Genomic DNA, 17,814 nt, shown 5'->3' on the forward strand with positions numbered 1-17,814 from the left:
ACATCAAGCCATGGCCCAGGCACACAGCCAGATGTTTCTGGTCCTCAGGTCTTTGATGAGGCACAAAACTTGAAAGTCCTTCCTCATATTTTTGAAATTCATGTAGACTAGTCTTGGAGATCAATATTTATAAGATTTCCAATGGTGACAAGGTTGATTCTTTAAAAGCATAATCAGAATGTTTCTTAGGATGTTTTGCATTGCACACTTGAGGCTGGGTGATTTATAGAGGTCATAGTGGTGATGGCTGGAAAGCTGGAGGTTGGACATCTGGTGAGGGCCTCAGGGAGTTTCCTCTCATGGAGTATGATGAAGAGGAGCTGGCCTGTTCAGAGATCACACAGCAAGGAAGGACACCACCCCAGGGAGAAGCAGGGCTCTTTTAACAACTGGCTCGCTCAGCAATGAATTCATTGAGAACACAGCCACCCCTGCCTATTTTGTGAGGGACGTGCCCCTGTGACCCAAACATCTCCCACTAGGTCCCACCTCCAAAACTGAGGGTCAGATTTCAAAATGAGGTTTGGAGGGACAAGCATTCACAGCAGAGTAACGGATCCCCAAAGTGCCCTTCACACTTTATAATATCTAACCCATAAATCTAACCCTGGATTTCATTTTAAATGGAGCAAGGCAATCAGTTACAGAAGGGAAGTGACAACGTGTCTATATGGTGATACGTATCTGAGTAGAAAATTCTACTAAAACGGCAGCTGGTAAATGTAGAATGTAAATGTTTTGGCACAGTAACTGAGATAACACCGGAAAGGCTATGTTAACCACTGTGATAAAAATGTGTCAAATGGCTTATGAAGTGAGTGTATGATGCCCCATAATCATATCATTGTATACAGTTATGATTTAATAAAAAAAAAAAATGAAAAGTAAAAAAAAAAAAAAAAAAAAAAAAAAAAAAGAAAGAGCCGTGAACTTTACATTCTCTTGATGTTTTTAAATATTTAATAGCTGGCAAAGGTCAGTAAAAGTGTCCTTTTATTTGTTGGGGGCCAATGCAAAACTGTCAGACATGCATAAATCGGCTAATGACGGAACATTGTTTTGCTCTAAAAACAATGTAAAAAGGGAACTATTTATATTTTCCTTATTTTGACTGTTATTACAACTCAAATTAAGATTTTTCAAACTGAATTCATCAAACAAATTATTGAGGTGTCCTATTTTTATGATATGCCTTTACAAAGAAAATACATTCTAATGGTGTGCTCTCAAAATGATGCTTCTTTGAACAACTTTTCCTAGACTGGTGATTAGCTGAGCATCCCTGGCCCAGTGACTCTGGGAAGGGAGACAGCTAAGGGTGAGCTTAGCTGATGATTCCAAGAGGCAGGGGTAGAGGTGGCAGTGATGGCCCCAAGAAAGGACAGAGCTCATCTCTGGATCAGAACTGAGTTGACTGCTGACCTCGGTACATACCCCTAAGCCATCAAACTATTTCTTTATTCTAAGTCTCAGCCTTTTATCAGCATAATGCTGATCACAATATTTCCATTGAAGTGTGGCTATGGAGTCTTTGAGAGAAAATTTCAGTAGGTACCATTCTTACAGTGTCAAGATTTGGGAACACTGGAATAGATTTGGGCCCTTGCCTATATCTTAACCTTATCTAATTCTTACTTCCTGTCCTCCAGACGAGACAATATCTGACAGGCAACCGGATCTGGTTGGTTAGAGCAGGTAGGTCCAGAAGTTTCTTCTGGGCTCACTCGTCATGAACATGCAGGTTGGAGTCTCACTATTGTCGTGATGTTAGAAAGCTGCTCCAGAAGAGCAGAGTTAATCAAACAATCGGAAAGAGCATGTGCTTTGCTTTTTTGCCAAACACATGTGAGGTAGAATCCTGGGTGTACCTTTTCCTAGTTCTACCGTCTTAAGCAAGTCACTAACTTTGCGGAGTATTCATTTCTTCATCAGTTTAATTGGAAATTGTGATTTGCACTCATTTATTTGAGGATTCTGTGAGATGAAGTATACAAAGCATCACTGATTGTGTTGGCACTTTAATCTGCTTACTTTATAATTATCTGCTGAATAATGAGAGGAAATAACTGGCTACTCTTCCCAGATCACAATAAAATGGGTGTAATGAGGGGAAAGTGGGGTAGAAAATATTAGTTTTACGACTACTATGAAAATATCTATGTAAATAGCAAGTTAATTTTTTAAAGTTCTTCAGGCCCAGAACTTTCTACAGTTTGGTGCTGACAGTCTCTGTATCAGTGATTTTAAACCGGTGTGCCATGAGAGGAGCTTAGATGTGCCTTCAAAATTTTTAAAGACCATTAATTAAATTATTCTTGAGGGTGGCACCTGTGGCTCAGTGAGTAGGGTGCCAGCTCCATATACCAAGGGTGGCGGGTTTGAACATGACCCTGGCCAAACTGCAACAAAAACATAGCCGGGCGTTGTGGTGGGCGCCTGTAGTCCCAGCTACTCGGGAGGCTGAGGCAGGAGAATCGCCTAAGCCCAGGAGTTGGAGGTTGCTGTGAGCTATGACGGCACAGCACTGTACTGAGGGTGATAAAGTGAGATTGTCTCTAAAAAAATAAAAAACATTAAATTTATTCTTTAAAATCTTCAAAGCACAGTAAGTATATTCCTTTTTTGATCAGCACAATTTAAGTGTGCCATGGACGTTTAACTCCGGGTTTGAGTGGCCAGGAGATACGAATGGTGAAAACACTGTTGTCTATACCAGGCTGGACGGGAACCCAGGAAACACCATTAATCTTTGTTACTGCTGTGCCTCAAATGTCAGCCCTGGACATGGCGCCTTGACGTCAGAGTGTTGGTTGTTTGACTTGCTGGAAATCTGCTCCCGTCCTTCTCTGCCTTTGGCATACTGACTCCGCCTGTGGAAATCAGAACCCCGAGGCCTGGCAGTTTAGGCAATGACTTCCTCTCCCACTTACCTGGGCTTTCTGCCTCTTACCTGCTCCCTTCTCTCCATTTTTTAAATGTTCTTAATAGACGAAGTTGTTGACTCAGCTTCTCTTACCGATGTGCCTTTGCGAGTTTGCAGTTCCTGCTGCCTGCACGGCCTTTTCTCAAATTTCCCCCCTAAGCCATGAGCAGTTCCCAGGAACCCCAGATTTGTTAGCTGTCCTCACATCGTTGCTGTAGGAACTCGTGTGTGCCCTGTTGGGGGTCAGGGGTCCTTGTTCCCTGAACCCAGTTGACCTGGCAGAGCTAGAAAGTTCAAGTGGGGCACAGTGGTCATCAAAGCAAAAGTGAATGGAAACTGAAAATAAAACTGGCGCGCACAGGCAGCGCAGAGAGAGAGCCAAGTAACCTGCGCAAGTTTCAGGGTAACAGAGACATCTAGGAATGTCTAGGAAGAATGCTTTAGGAAGAACCAAGCAAGTTTAGAGCACTTCCAGAGAGAGTTGGAAGTGGGTCCCTCTCGTGAAGGAGAGAGGTTAGGGAGAGGCACCCAGGGGCAGTGTGGGGGGTGTTGATGCCCCTTCCTCAGTTGGAAATTGGTCGCCTTTTACTGGTCTCTTTGCACTGGCTGGCATTACTGGCCTTTCTACTGGGTAAGTGGCGACAGATTTTATGGGCCCTCCAGACTTCCTGGTCCCACTGACCAGGCTTTCCTCCCTCTCCTCTTGAAGCCCCACCCGTGCTGTCCCTTCTCATGCCACGTCTCCGGACCCAGTGCTTATTTTGTCATCCCTCCCTCGGCTGACCTAGACATCAGGAAGTGAGTCTGGCAAATGTGTTCCAATGAAACACCGATCGTATGAATGGATAACTCTTACTCGTCACACTTTTCTCACTCTCAGTAGGACTGACATTCCTCTTATGACCTAGTCATGACAGAGCTGTGGACACTCCACCCTGGTAGACAATCCTTCTCAGGTCATGGTGCACGCACTCAGCAAAGGGTGAGGGAAGAAATTGACGGAGCAGGTCTGCACCTTGCGCCCCATTTTCACAGGCTGTGTCACATGCACACCTTGCACACGGACATTTGGGGACGAAAGGAGAGCTACGCTGTGCATTAACAACTGTGTGCTGACCCCTGTTACCTGAAGGTCCACCCAGGTCCAGCCCTGCCTTTCCTCTGGGGACCCGGCCTTCCCTGACATCAATGTGGGTTCATTACACGGATGGCATAGACTTTTACCACATTGAGGAAAAATGGAATTTGGTTCTAGAAATGTGTAAATCTAGGCAGAAACTGGAAAATTAAATCAGACTGCCTGTTGGATAATAGAAAGGAAAAACACGCACGCACAAGAGGTGACATCAATTAATATTTTTCTTTGATCTGAGTTTGCCTAGCTTGTATGAATATAGAGAAATACTCGGTACCCAAAGCGGTTTTGGAAGCAGGAGGGCAGACCCTGGTATTTTGTCACTTACTAGATCCAGGTGAATTTCCCACTAGTGAAAGTCAAGGTGTTCCCGATGTCAAAGCATTGCCTGCTCTGGAGATGTGTGCCGTGACAAAGGCCATGGTGACTGGTCCATCCACCCAATGGTCCACAGAGGGTGAAAGAAATAAGAGGCAGATTGTTGCCAGAACAAAAATGTCTCAGTCAGGATCGTGTGCAGGCTCAAGGCCCCTCGCCCACCTCAACAGAGCTCGCAGTGGAACAGTAGTTTTTGTGGGACACTAGTCTCTGTGGAGCAGCCTGAGAAAGATCACATCAAAACTCGTTACCAATTTTTATTTCCTACCATACACCAAATGTACAGCACTGAACACAATTTTGTTGCTTTGATGTAAGAAATAGTAAGTGTTTGGAGAAACAGTGTACAAACAAACTACTTCAAATTAAAAAATGCAAACATCATTGCCTTTTTTGCTGTTTACAAAAGACCCAATTTACAATATTGATCATTAACATAGTTGAAAAGAAAAAATAATTCAGTGCACATTACAAAACACATCAAGTACAAAGGAGGCGAATAAATACGAACATATCTCACAAAACATCCTGCTCAAACTATGCAAACACAAATAAATTAACCTCGAGTCATAGGAAATTATAGTAATAAATATGTACGTTGGTAAGAGATTTCTTTTAAATTAAATACAATATGTAACAAACTTGTTAAACTATTTAGCAAATTAAATGTTTGTTTTTGTAATAAGTGAACTCCTTCGTATGCATCTATGAAGTACTGTACAGCAAAATGTTTGCCAATACATTACTTTAATAGAAAATTTTGTTTGGTGTTCCATTTATAATAGACAGCACATATGGTAGCTCTTTTTTTTTTTTAAATTGATTTTTAAATAACACCGTTCCTACCTAAGAACAGACATTTCATTTTCACTAAGCTAAGAGTCAAGAGTTCAAATGAACCCCAAACCAAAGATAAGCCCCACTTTTAATGCATCACAAGGACCACAGTCTCATGGGAGTGGAATTACTGTTGAGTCTCACTTTTCATTTGTGCCGGTAACAGTAGTAACAGTGGAATGTACCAAGCCTATGAATGCCATCACATTCAATCTAAATATCCATGAGGCTAATAAAAAATAAACACTTTTGTTATAGCACAGAAAAGTAAGCCCACACTAACTTCATGTGTACATTTACACAGAGGCACATTTGCACATGAAATGTGTGTGCACACCAAAAAGGCAGTTTAGCTGGTTGTCTATACCTTTTCCTTAAAAAAAATAAATATAAAAAAACTTTTGACACAATGCATAACTACTTTACAATCCCTGAAATAGACCTTGCCTTTACTATAGCAACTACTAAGCTCTGATCCATTTAGAAATTCAAGATTGTGGGCTCAGTTTTAGGTGTGGTGAGTGTCTGTGTGCATGTACGTGTGCCTGTGTGTACAAGCGCGTGTATACTTTGCAGCACTTGTAGTTCTATGGCAAGATTTTTATCAAATCCAATGTTGTCTTGTTTCCTAAGGAGGGTGAGACCAATGTTGCCAGTGTTTGAAGTAACCGCTCAGATCGGAGGAGCGTTTTTGCACGTGTTACTGTATTTTCCATTTCTTTCCAGTCAACCCAGTAAGATACATGCTATTTCAGGGGATATGGTATCTACAAAATTTTCTATTTGGATGTGTTTGTGTTTGCTAAGTACAAATCTACACCAATATTGTCACTTGTATATTGTACCGACATATGGCAGGAAAGCCTGGCTGGTCACACCAAGTCTTATTTCTCATCTTGGGATAAGAGTTGCCAACTATCTGATATGACTCGAAAAACAAACAGACAAATGTGCATCACTAAAAAAAGCTTATGTTTCTTTAAAACATTTCAAATAAATAATTCATATTAACTAAAACCGTACAGCCAAGTGGAATACTTTGCTGATTGCTATATTTAATTATTGCTAACAAATTCTGAGCAGGCTGTTTCCCAGCATCCTGTGCTTGTGTGAGTGCGGATTCCCCCACTAGTGGGCACCATTTACCTTCTAATTCCTTGCACACAGCTCACCTGACCGCAAACTCATTTATAAAGACAAAAACCAGTGACAGGGGTGTGGGGGGAAGGGGGTGGAGGGAGAGAAATGTGCAATAACAACCAAACTCGGCCATAGTGCAGTCCTCAGATAAGGATTCCCTTCACGGTCTTTTTGTTTTTCTCATTTAAACCCAGCAAGAGAGGTGATTTGAGAATAGCATTTCTATTTTAAATCTTATTGTAAAATAAATTAATAAACACACTTGTAAAAATATGGCAGACTTCAAAATGCAGGTAAAAGATAAAAAACTCTTTGATTAGTAATAAATAAATTATAAAAATGTCACATTTATTTTACATATACTTTACAAAACAAGAGTGCAATGAAGAAATAAAAGAAAAACATAGGAAAATAAATAAGATCTAATAATCGACTGCAGGGATTTTCATCCGAAGAGTTTATCATAGTTTTTCTTTCCTTTTTATGCCAGCTGGGGAAAAAAAAAATTAGTGCAATGTTGCAGTTGTGGACGCAGCACGGCAGCCTCCAGGCCTTAGCAGGGCTCGAGCCTCTCACGGATCCATCTGGAGCTGACTGCTGTTGACAATGTCTGTTGCCCAGCAGCGCTGTGATCCTACACATGGATACCCTTCACTGCCTGTTTGATACTTTCCAGCAGAGCTTTGCATTCCGGGGAATAGTCCCGTTCCAGATTGCTGTACATGTCTGTGAGCGTATTTACATATGCTTCAAAATTCTGCTCACTGATAGGTCCCTACATGGAGACAAAACACATTGACCCAATCACAGTGGTTCAGGATGAGCCAAAAGGAGGCCAAGTGACCTGAAGAATATGGGTGACCCTCAGCCTGGGAGGGAGGGCAAGGGGCCATATGGCTGCCGGAGTGTGGGGGGAGATGGAGAGAGACCGTGTGTGGGGACTCATCTGTTCACTCGGAATCCTTGGGATTACTGTGAGTTGCTTGTACAGTATTTGGGGTTGATTTGCAGCCATAGAAAGGCGATGTCGGGCTGTGGAGCTGGGCACCTCAGAACTGCTCCATGTCTCCTAGAGGCAGCCTCGGTCACCATTGCATTTGCTCAGCGCAAAGGAGACCTGTTCCGGGAAGGGACTGTCGGCCGGGCTGGGGAGGAAGGGTCGCTTGTACTGAGTGGTGCCTTTCACAGCACTGGGCTGGAATTTAAGAAATTTAAGATATGGGTAAGTTGCTCATTAACTACTTGTGATGGGACATTTTTCTCCTTCCTTCTCAGACACCTGTGGCCCGGCTGCCCCTTGCAGAGCCCTGGCCTGCCTCTGTTTCTTTCTCTATCTGTCTCTGCATGCAGAATATCAGTTTCACCAGGTCAAGATGTGTTCAGCCCCGTTCTGTTTGTCTGTTTTGGTATCTCCTTTGCTTGATGGGATTCTTCAAAGAAAGCACACACTGGCTATGGGTCTGTTCACGTGAAAGGGTAAGGGAATGCATGTCACCAAGGCCATTTTTGGTGCTTCTGTTTTCCTATCTTTTTGAAAACACATGACTTGTGTCTTACTTCACAGGGTACTCAGAAGAAAGGACCTTTAAAAGGTCTAACTATGTTTATTTTTGCTATTTGGAAAATAAGTTTTCTAAATTGGATAAATACGTGGCTGTGCTCAGCAGGTCTAACCATGATTGTCTGTTCCCTTTTACCTTCTGCCTTTGCAGTTCTCCACACGTTTTGTGGAGAATCTTTTTTTGTTTTTACAGTTTTTGGCCGGGGCCGGGTTTGAACCCACCACCTCCAGTATATGGGACCGGTGCCCTATTCCTTGTGGAGAATCTTATAATTGCACTAGGACCAGGTGGCAGAGGTAAAGCCGGGCCTGACTCGTGATGGCTTTGGAACTTTGACCCAGTTGTACACACTAGCTGCACTTGCTCTCCCCCACCCCAGAGTGGAGATACCAATGCTCACTCTTGGGTGTTCTTGTGAGCATTTCCCGTGATCGGCCTTAAAAATCACCACTACAGTGCCTTGTGTGGTAACTGTATGAGGGACAAACTATCTTGTGTGGTACATATATATATATTTTTATGACACCATTGAAGAAAAACTAATAGAATACACATTTGAAGCTAAAAGACAAACTTTTAACAAGTAATACCATGATAATATCCAAGAAGTACCTTAACACTAGCCACAGTGTAATTTTCCTTTATGCACATTCTTATATTACTGATTTCTTTTGCGTGGGGGGAAGGGGCACATTTGTAATTGGATAAGAGCTCCAAGCTAGGAAGTTGAGTAAATAGAGGGATTTGCTGTTTTGTTTGAGACAGAGCCTAACTATGTTACCCTCGGCAGAGTGCTGTGGCATTACAACTCACAGCAACCTCAAACTCCTGGGCTCAAGAGATTCTCTTGCCTCAGCCTCAGGAGTAGGTGGGACTACTCGGACCACCACAACGCCCAGCTATTTCTTGATGCAGTTTTCATTGTTGTTTAGCTGGCCTGGGTCAAGTTTGAACCCCCCAGCCACAGTGTATGTGACAGGCGCCATAACCACCGTGCTATGGGTGCCAAGCCAGGTTTTGCTATTTTAAACAAAACAAATTGTGTTTCTTTATTATATTGCTGTTTCTTTAAACCATTTTTTTTTTATCAGATTGACAGCTTTGGTACAATTGCTCCAGAAATGTAGGCTCTGAGGAAAGTCCAAGCATTCAACAATGTGGTGCCTCTTCCAGAGATTTTTCTGTATTTATGAATATGTAAAAGAAACTAATTTTGTAAGAATTCTAAATACAGTTACGCGCTGCAGAACATTTCAATGATCACCCACATGTACGCTGGTGGTCCCATGAGATTGTAACAGCATATTTTTACTGTACCTTTTCTATGTTTTGATAAGTTTAGATACACAAACACCATTGGGTTCCTGTTGCCTGCTGTGCTCAGGATAGTAACGTGCTGCCCAGACATGTGTCCTGGGAACAGCAGCCTGAGTGAGCAGTAGGCGCTGCCGTCTGGGCATGTGGCGGGGCAGCTGTGGTGTCTGCCTGAACTCGGCCCTGCTACAGAGGAGCGCCTAACTGGAGATGCACACCAGACGTACATGCTCAGATTTGAAAGATCAGCATGTCTTGCTCACTTTTGTGCTTTTTAATTTACACAGGGAGTGGTAAAGTATGTCCTTTATACATAAACATGAAGAAAGCACCGAGTCTTTTGGGAATTAAACGTTCTTTTTCTTTTTTACAGTGCTTGAATTGGGTGCTTGATACGAATGATTGGGTCTCAAATTTTGTGAGCCGTGGTGGAATCTTCTACTTAGAAGTATATTTTCCGTGGGGGAGTTTTAGCTTCTAACTTTAATATTATGTTGTAAAACAAGCTTTTTTTTTTTTTTTTTGAGATTGTTTCTCACCCTGTCACCTTGGGTAGAGTGCTGTGGTGTCATAGCTCATTGGAACCTCAAACTCTTGGGCTCAAGCCTCCCAAGTAGCTGGGACTACAGGTGCCCGCCACAATGCCTGGCTAGTTTTTACATTTTTAATAGAGATGGGGTCTCACTCTTGCTCAGGCTGGTCTCAAACTCCTGAACTCAAGTGATCCCACCTTCCTCAGCCTCCCAGAGTGCTTGAATTACAAGCATGAGCCACTGAGCTTGGCCTATAAAACAAGCTTTTAAATATACCTTCATCTTTAAGAGGCTTCACTTCTAAAAATTCCTTGGCCTCAACATAATTTAAATATATCACTATATTCTCAGTGGAGGAGAGTGTTGCAGGTAAGAACGTGGTGAAACGTAACCATCCTGTGACTGCTAACAGCTCGTCTCAAAGCTAAACAGCTCAGAATGGCAGCCCCGTGCGTGATGTCACTGCTGGGCACGTGCGGGGCAGGTGTCAACATGCACTGCAAACACTTGGAAAGGAAGAGCCCAGTTTTGGCCTTGGACTTACCATCTGCGGAAGCTGGATGTCGGCGAGGCTTGAAATGAGAGCTTGGCTCAGCCCCGCCAGCTCCTTCAGGAGACTCTCATTGTTCTGCTCTATGAGTTTGTTCTCCTCCTCAATGGTCTTCAAGTTGCTCTCCATGGACGTGATCTAAAATGGAAACAACCTGGGAGTATGAGAAGTAGAGTTTGGAAGGAGTACAAAAGGTTTCTCTCTGGAGGAAACACACCCGCTGAATCTAAATGCCGAGCCACCTGCTGTGATTTCTCTGCACACAACTGCAGCCCAATCCTATTGCTCCAATGTGGGAATCACGTTCCCAAATGGATTTCTTCAGCCCAGATTCTCCATGAACTGCAAATTTGACTTGTCCCTGTGGCTGTGGGACTGATTTCTCACACGCGGCCTGCCCCGGCCAATTTGCGCTGTTTTCTCCCAGGCCTGCTGTGGTCTGACAGTAGCCAGAACTGGGTGCAGATGTCCACGCGTCCCTGTGTCCCCTTCTCTCTCACACCTGATTCAAATGCCCAGGGTGGGCCACTCTGGCTCCCTGCACCTTTGGGTCCAGCCTCCGGTGTGTGACTGTGCCACCTTCCCTGCAATCTCCACCTTTCCTCAACATTTACCAGGATGGAAAGCTCTTAAAATGCAAGCGGGAATATATCAGGCTCATGTCACCCCTCAGCTGCAAGACCCCCAAATCAAGGTCTTCAGAATGGCCCTGTGGTTCCCCTGGGACTCCCCTGGGACCTGACCCCAGCTCACGCGCCTGGGGCCACACTGCCTCTTTGCTGGTTCTCAAACTGCAGGGCCTCCCGCTTGGGGCTTTGCTTATGAAATGCTCCGCGTTGAGCATTTCCTTCTTCCTGGGACCTCGCCGTCCTGTTTCTCCAGCTGCTCTCACCCAGCCCCTTCCTCACGCCACCACACAACACAATTCAAGGCCATGATTTTTGTTCACCATCTGCCTCCTCCTCAGAAGCTGCACAAGAGCAGAGGCCTTTGTGTTCTTTTCTCAAGAGAAATTCCCATGATTTTTAAACCAAAGCGTCAAGCTCTTTCCAGATGCCAAGTGGGCACTGATGGAAGACTGGGGCAATGGTCACACCGGGTAAGGAAATCAGAGCCACATTTCAGATGAATTAAAATCTTCCAAAAGAAGCTGCTGCGCTGAGGACTTCAGAGAGAGCAGTGACCATGGTAGTATAAAAATCCTACACTTGCGGAGAGGAGAGGAGGGAAGGGCTGAAGACATTCAGTCTTATGCTTCCTGCTTTCCTCTCCTGCCGACTGTTGCAAAAGACTTATGACTATTGTTTAAACAGCCTCAGGAGACAGGGCTGATGTTAGGAAGGAGAATGGAGAATTGAGAAACTGCTTGCATTTGGGGGAGTAAAGAATTTATTCAAGAAAAGGCCCAGTAAGATCTATTATAAACAAATACATCTGACACATTCAAGAGTGTTACAGAAAAAAAATAAAAAGTTGCTGTTTTACTTGATTTTGCATAAAACTGAAGACTTGTACTTTAAAAAAGATATGATGACTTTTTTTTTTTTTTCTAAAGCACCACATCCTCTGCAGCAGTGGTTGGCAACCTTCCTAGTGCCACGGCCCTTTAATACAGTTCCTGTGGGTTGCAACCCACAGGTTGTGAACCGCTGCTCTACAGGATTCCTTGGTGGTAAGGTGGTCTACTTTATTTGCTTATGAAACCTTTCGTGCAACCAAGGCAAAATCACGAGTAACAGGCCAAATTTGGTGGCTCATGCCTATAATCCTAGCACTCTGGGATACAGGAGAAACCTTTGAGCTCAGGAGTTTGAGACCAGCCTGAGCAAGAGTGAGACCCCATCTTTTCCAAAAATAGAAAAATTAGCTAGGTGTTGTGGCAGGCGCCTGTAGTGCCAGACACCAGGGAAGCTGAGGCAGGAGGGTCACGTGAGCCCAGGAGTTTGAGGTTGCCGTGAGTGAGGCTGACACCATGGAACTCTACCCAGGGCGACAGAGTGAGAGTGTCTCAAAGTGAAACAAACAAACAAAAATAAGTAACTTTCCCTGCAGCTACCAAATCTATGACTCACCTGGAAGGACCCACCGATTTAGGATTTTACAATAACTGGGTAATTGAGAAACACTCCGTGCAGTCACTCTAAGATGTCAGTATATTTTCAGATACAAAGTTTTAACAATTCAATGTTTGTTTCCACTAAAGCGTAAGGTTACTTGAAAGATAGCCAGTTACTTTTTTTTACCTGGGTCTGAAGTTTCATCATATCTGCTTCAATTTTAAGGTTGGATTCATTCAGTTCCTTTATTTCTTCATCCAAATGCCTAATTTCTTCATCACTCTCTGTACCTATAAAGAGTCAGACTCTCTTAGTTCAAACTGAAAATACGCGACTGTGACAAATGAGTCATTTTGTGATTAACTTGTGGTTTGCTGGTTGAAAATGACAGTTTAATGTGAAGTGTTTTTACCAAAACCATACATATCCAGGATTCTGAAAACATGGATAAGGGGCTATGGGAAGAAAGAGAAGAGGGAAAAGTGGCCCTGTGAATGCAGCCGGTTGCGTTCCGGGAGGGGTGCAGGCCATCTGCAAGGTGTTCGCTCTGCGGGGCAGGCTCCACTGTGCCCTTTCCTCATGAAGACACTGAGCCTCAGAGAGGCCAAGTGAAGCCTCTGGAATCACCCATGGAAGTTAACCTGCCCACGTTCAAACTCAGAGGCTGAGCTGGGGTTAAACTCCAAAGCCCCTGCACTCTGCAGTGCACAGTGCTGTCAGGACAAGCTTTATGCTGAGTGATCGGATATGTTGAACTAGACCTTAGACCCACAAGTGGAGGCAGAGCTGTGGTCGCTGGCGGGGCAGTTAGAGTCCAGGGATACCAAGGGGGTTTTCTTCATATGGACTTGGCTGAGGAGCAAATGCAACTTAGGGGAAAGAACTTGGAGTGCTGGTCTTGATTCTGGTTTCTGAATTTTGACAACATATTTAACTTTTTTGTGCTTCTGTCTCCTCTTCTGGACAACAGATGTAATATCTATGTTGTGGAAGGAAGGTGATAAAATGCGGAGTGTGGAAAGTGCGGGAGGCTCTCAATGAATGGGAGTTATTTTCCCCTGATTATTTTATAGAAGGCATGTGAATACAATGGAAAGGTTAAAGATTTTAAGAAGCTGGGGGCTGGGTGTTGTGGCTCATGCCCATAATAACCCCAACACTCTGGGAGGCTGAGGATGCCTTGAGGTCAGGAGTTCAAGACTAGCTTGAGCAAGAGCAAGACCCAATCTTTATTAAAAATATAAAAACTAGCTGGGCATTGTGGTGGGCGCCTGTAGTACCAGCTACGCAGGAGGCTGAGGCAGGAGGATTGCTTGAGCCCAAGAATCTGGGGTTGCTGTGAGTTAGGCTGATACTATAGCACTCTAGCCTGGGCAACAGAGTGATTTTATGAAGCTATTAAGAAACCAGAGCAGGATTAAAGGGAATCTCAGTAGTTCAGGAGAATGAGTCTAACCCAGAATTGACAATGGAAAGAGATAAATGTGAATACCTGTGTTTAGACGTGATAAGAGCAAATTCATGTGAGCAGGATGGCAGCGGGGGTGGGGGTGGGGGTGGAGTTGGCTTGATAATTAATTCGTTTCAAAAAGATCTAGCCTCTTATAATTTCCTGGGATGACTGTTTTGGGAAACAATTACCTTCTGAAGGTAAACATTCATATTCTGTATGACCCAGTGATTCCAGAAAACAGCTGTACTTATACAACAGTAAACACGTACAGAGGTGTAGCGGTACTAGCCACAGAAGCTCAGCCACATTCCCCTGCAAACAACATCAATACTCTGTTTTTGTTTTTGTTTTGAGATAAAGTCTCAAGCTGTTGCCCTGCCTTGAGTGCTGAGGTGTCATCGCTCACAGCAACCTCCAATGCTTGGGCTTAAGCGATCCTCTTGCCTCAGTTTTTCTATTTTTAGTAGAGATGGGTCTAACTCTTGCTCAGGCTGGGCTCCAAATCGTGAGCTCAGGCAATCCACCTGCCTCGGCCTCTCAGAGTACTAGGATTACAGGCCTGAGCCACCACACCCAGCCTATCAATGACTCTTACTATATAATATGAAGGGCGGTGCCTGTGGCTCAAAGGAGTAGGGCACCGGCCTCGTATGCTGGAGGTAGTGGATTCAAACCCAGCCCTGGCCAAAAAATGAAACAAACAAACAAAAAACCCCTGCAAATAATATAGCATGAAGAACAAAAAGTAAGCCATGAAAGTCGCATTGAATGCAGCCTGACAGAAAAGTGACTACACTACTGCTTATCAGAAGTAACCACTGAAGAAAAGTGGGCCCTGCGGAGACCGGTGAAGAGGGCGTGTCGTCAGAGTGACCTAACTCAGGCTCTGGGATTTAACAGAGAAGGGAAAACAAGCCAGCCACTAAGATCTAGGTATCTTAGCACCTAGATCAGTTTGACTAGAGTCAACAGCATGACAGCTACTAAGAAAATGACCAGCAGCTGTCCAGGGCCTCTCTCTGGAGGCACAGCCTCTGGGACACGGGACTCATTCTGCGCCAGCAGCTGCAAGTGGCGAAGGTGCTGAGTCTCCAACCTTCGAAAATCGTGTTTCACCGGCTGGCTTGGCCGGAGGAATCCTCACTCAGATGACTGATGTGTAAGAGCTATGCAAGAAAAAGTGGAAATATTTGGAATCTCAGTGAAGCAGGTATTTGGAGTGCTAGCCATGCTTGAAATTTTTCTAAGTTGAGCAAACAAAAACCTCTTTCTCAATTTCTTTGACTGATGAACTTTTTCTTTCTGTTTTCTTGCAGTTACACTGCACTTCAGGGAATGGTATTTTCTTACGTAATACCTGCTGAGGCAGACAAAAAGCAAGGAGACCGTTGTTACATGTGAATCACTATGAAGCAGACGGGCAGGGCGCCCTAGGGCCCCTCAGTGCAGAAGAGCTTCTCACTGTACTTTAAAGGTCAGAAGGATGCAGCCTTCTGAAAACCTGGCATTCTGGATGGAGGGGAAGCAGAAAGCAGGAGGCAGTGAGTGCTCCAGGGACGTAGAAGGTGGGTGCGGGGACCTCACAGACTCTGCCTGGGACGGGAGCCAGGGGAGGGTGTTAAACAGGGGAGTCAGATTATTCTAGCTGATTTTTAATCAGCTTGAGTTTGGAGTAGAAAAGAGATTGACAGAGTGGATGCCTGGAGACTGGGTAGGAGATTCCTGCCGAGTCCTGGTTAGGTCTGATGCCCCCTGGAAGCGGGAGAGGTGAAGAGAAAGAGACCAAGTCAGGATGCTACCAACAGGTGGAGGCTGCAGGCCTTGCGGTGGGCTCAGGTGGGATGAGAGAAGGGAGGAATCTCTGATGACCGCTTGTTTCCGCTGGAGCAGGTGGGCGGCTATGACGGGAAAGATGGGCTGGAGGGAACAACTTGTACTAAGATAATTCAAAGCTAATTTGGGGTTACAGATGCTTGTGAGAAGAATCTTTAAGTGACAGACTGGGTTTTTGGTACTGGGATTTAGTTATTATTATGTTTTCCTGATGCCCAATGTTAATGAAGACATCGCAGCCTGCGCACTTACAAATGTTAACTCATTTGATCTTCTTAAGAAAACCATGAGTTAGAAACACTTATTACCTTAATTTGTGAATGGGAAAACCAAGGGACAAAATAAGCAGAATGGCTGTGATTCAAACGTAAGCTACTCTCTCGTTCCAGAATATAGCTGTGTAATCATCATACTGTTATCTTTATTCACAGATATTTAACCTGTTTTAGAAGTATCAGTAGACACACTCTACTGGAATGTTAGACTGGCTAGTCGTTGTGGCCAATCAAGGAAACTATATCAAGGAAAAGAATCTTTTCACTAACTATTTCACTAAATACCTGTTCCTTTATGGAGTCCATCTCCTTAAAAGTAACAGAATATGCTTTCATTCAATAATTTTAATGTTTAGTTAGTAGTAATGTGTGTCTAATTTGCATAATTAAAATTATGCAATGTATAATATTTTCTTTGTACTATGTATAATTATACAAGTTATGTATATACATGTCGATAGAAGGGGTTCTTAACTTTAAAGGCCTTTACCTACTGTACTTACGTTTTTCATATTATACACAGGAAGCCGTTCTATTTTAAACAAATTCTAGTTATCTTTTGGGGGGCAGGACAATATAAGAGGGTCCTTATCTGACAAAAGTAATTAATGTAACCTGCTTCTGTGTACCCTCAATGAATCCTCAACAATAAGAAAAAAAGAAAGACCTTTGATGGAAAACAGCACAGGCCCCAGATGGTGCGGATTACAAATCTCAAGAAAAAATGCTCAAGATTCAAAGAAAACTTGGTGGAGCCAAATGTAGAACTCAGATGCTACATGTATGTATCAACTTCGAGGAGGGATAGACGTTAAGGAAATAAGCAAGGAAATACAGATACGAGTAGAGATACGGATGCTAAATGCAGTTCTCTGGAATTACCGTGCAAGTTTTTTTATTTTGTGCACAGAAGAACAAAGTTAAAGAATTTAAATGCAAGTGCCAGGAATTATGTGTGCTGAAAATTCACAGGGTTCGTATACCAGGAAAACACACACACATGACATCACACATGTGAGAACACATACATGTGAGAATATAAACATGTGAGATCACACGTGACATCATGCACACATGTGAGATCACACACACATGAAAACACATGTGACATCACACACGTGACATCACACACATGTGAGCCCACACACATGAAAACACATGTGACATCACACACGTGACATCACACACATGTGAGCCCACACACACATGAAAACACATGTGACATCACACACGTGACATCACACACATGTGAGCCCACACACATGAAAACACATGTGACATCACACACGTGACATCACACACATGTGAGCCCACACACACATGAAAACACATGTGACATCACACACGTGACATCACACACATGTGAGCCCACACACACATGAAAACACATGTGACATCACACACGTGACATCACACACATGTGAGCCCACACACGTACACGAGACTGAAGGACACGTTTCTACTAGTGTGTCCTGCTCCATTACACCCCACTGGCTGACTTTTTCTATTGGAGATCCTTACTAGAAAATAAGAACGAAACCAAGAAATTCTTTATTTTTATTTATCTTATCTTTTCTTTTTTTTTTCTTTTTGAGACAGTCTCACTCTGTTACCCTGGGTAGAGTGCCGTGGCATCACAGCTCACAGCAACCTCAAACTCTTGGGCTCAAGTGATCCTCTTGCCTCAGCCTCCTGTGTAACCGGGACGACAGGCGCCTGCCACAATGCTGGCTAGTTTTTCAATTTTTGGTAGAGATGGAGTCTTGCTCTTATTCAGGCTCATCTCAAACTCCTGAGCTCAAGTGATCCACCCACGTCAGCCTC

The 17,814-nt window shown here is 43.8% G+C and overlaps 1 protein-coding gene across 1 annotated transcript in view; it reads right to left on the reverse strand.

The window, feature by feature from the left end:
- Positions 1 to 4,680: 4,680 nt before the first annotated feature.
- The window catches only part of ST18 (ST18 C2H2C-type zinc finger transcription factor), a 109,979-nt gene continuing 96,845 nt past the window's right edge, over positions 4,681 to 17,814 (reverse strand). Inside the window, exons 20-22 of the mRNA XM_053559461.1 lie at positions 12,616 to 12,719; positions 10,367 to 10,510; positions 4,681 to 7,188 (exon numbers count right to left, since the gene is read on the reverse strand). Coding sequence (XP_053415436.1) covers positions 7,048 to 7,188; positions 10,367 to 10,510; positions 12,616 to 12,719 — 389 coding nt within the window. The 3' untranslated portion in view covers positions 4,681 to 7,047. The remainder of the gene's footprint in view (positions 7,189 to 10,366; positions 10,511 to 12,615; positions 12,720 to 17,814) is intronic.

The sequence above is a fragment of the Nycticebus coucang genome, chromosome 13 (assembly GCF_027406575.1).
Source record: "Nycticebus coucang isolate mNycCou1 chromosome 13, mNycCou1.pri, whole genome shotgun sequence".
In the NCBI taxonomy this organism is placed as follows: domain Eukaryota; kingdom Metazoa; phylum Chordata; class Mammalia; order Primates; family Lorisidae; genus Nycticebus; species Nycticebus coucang.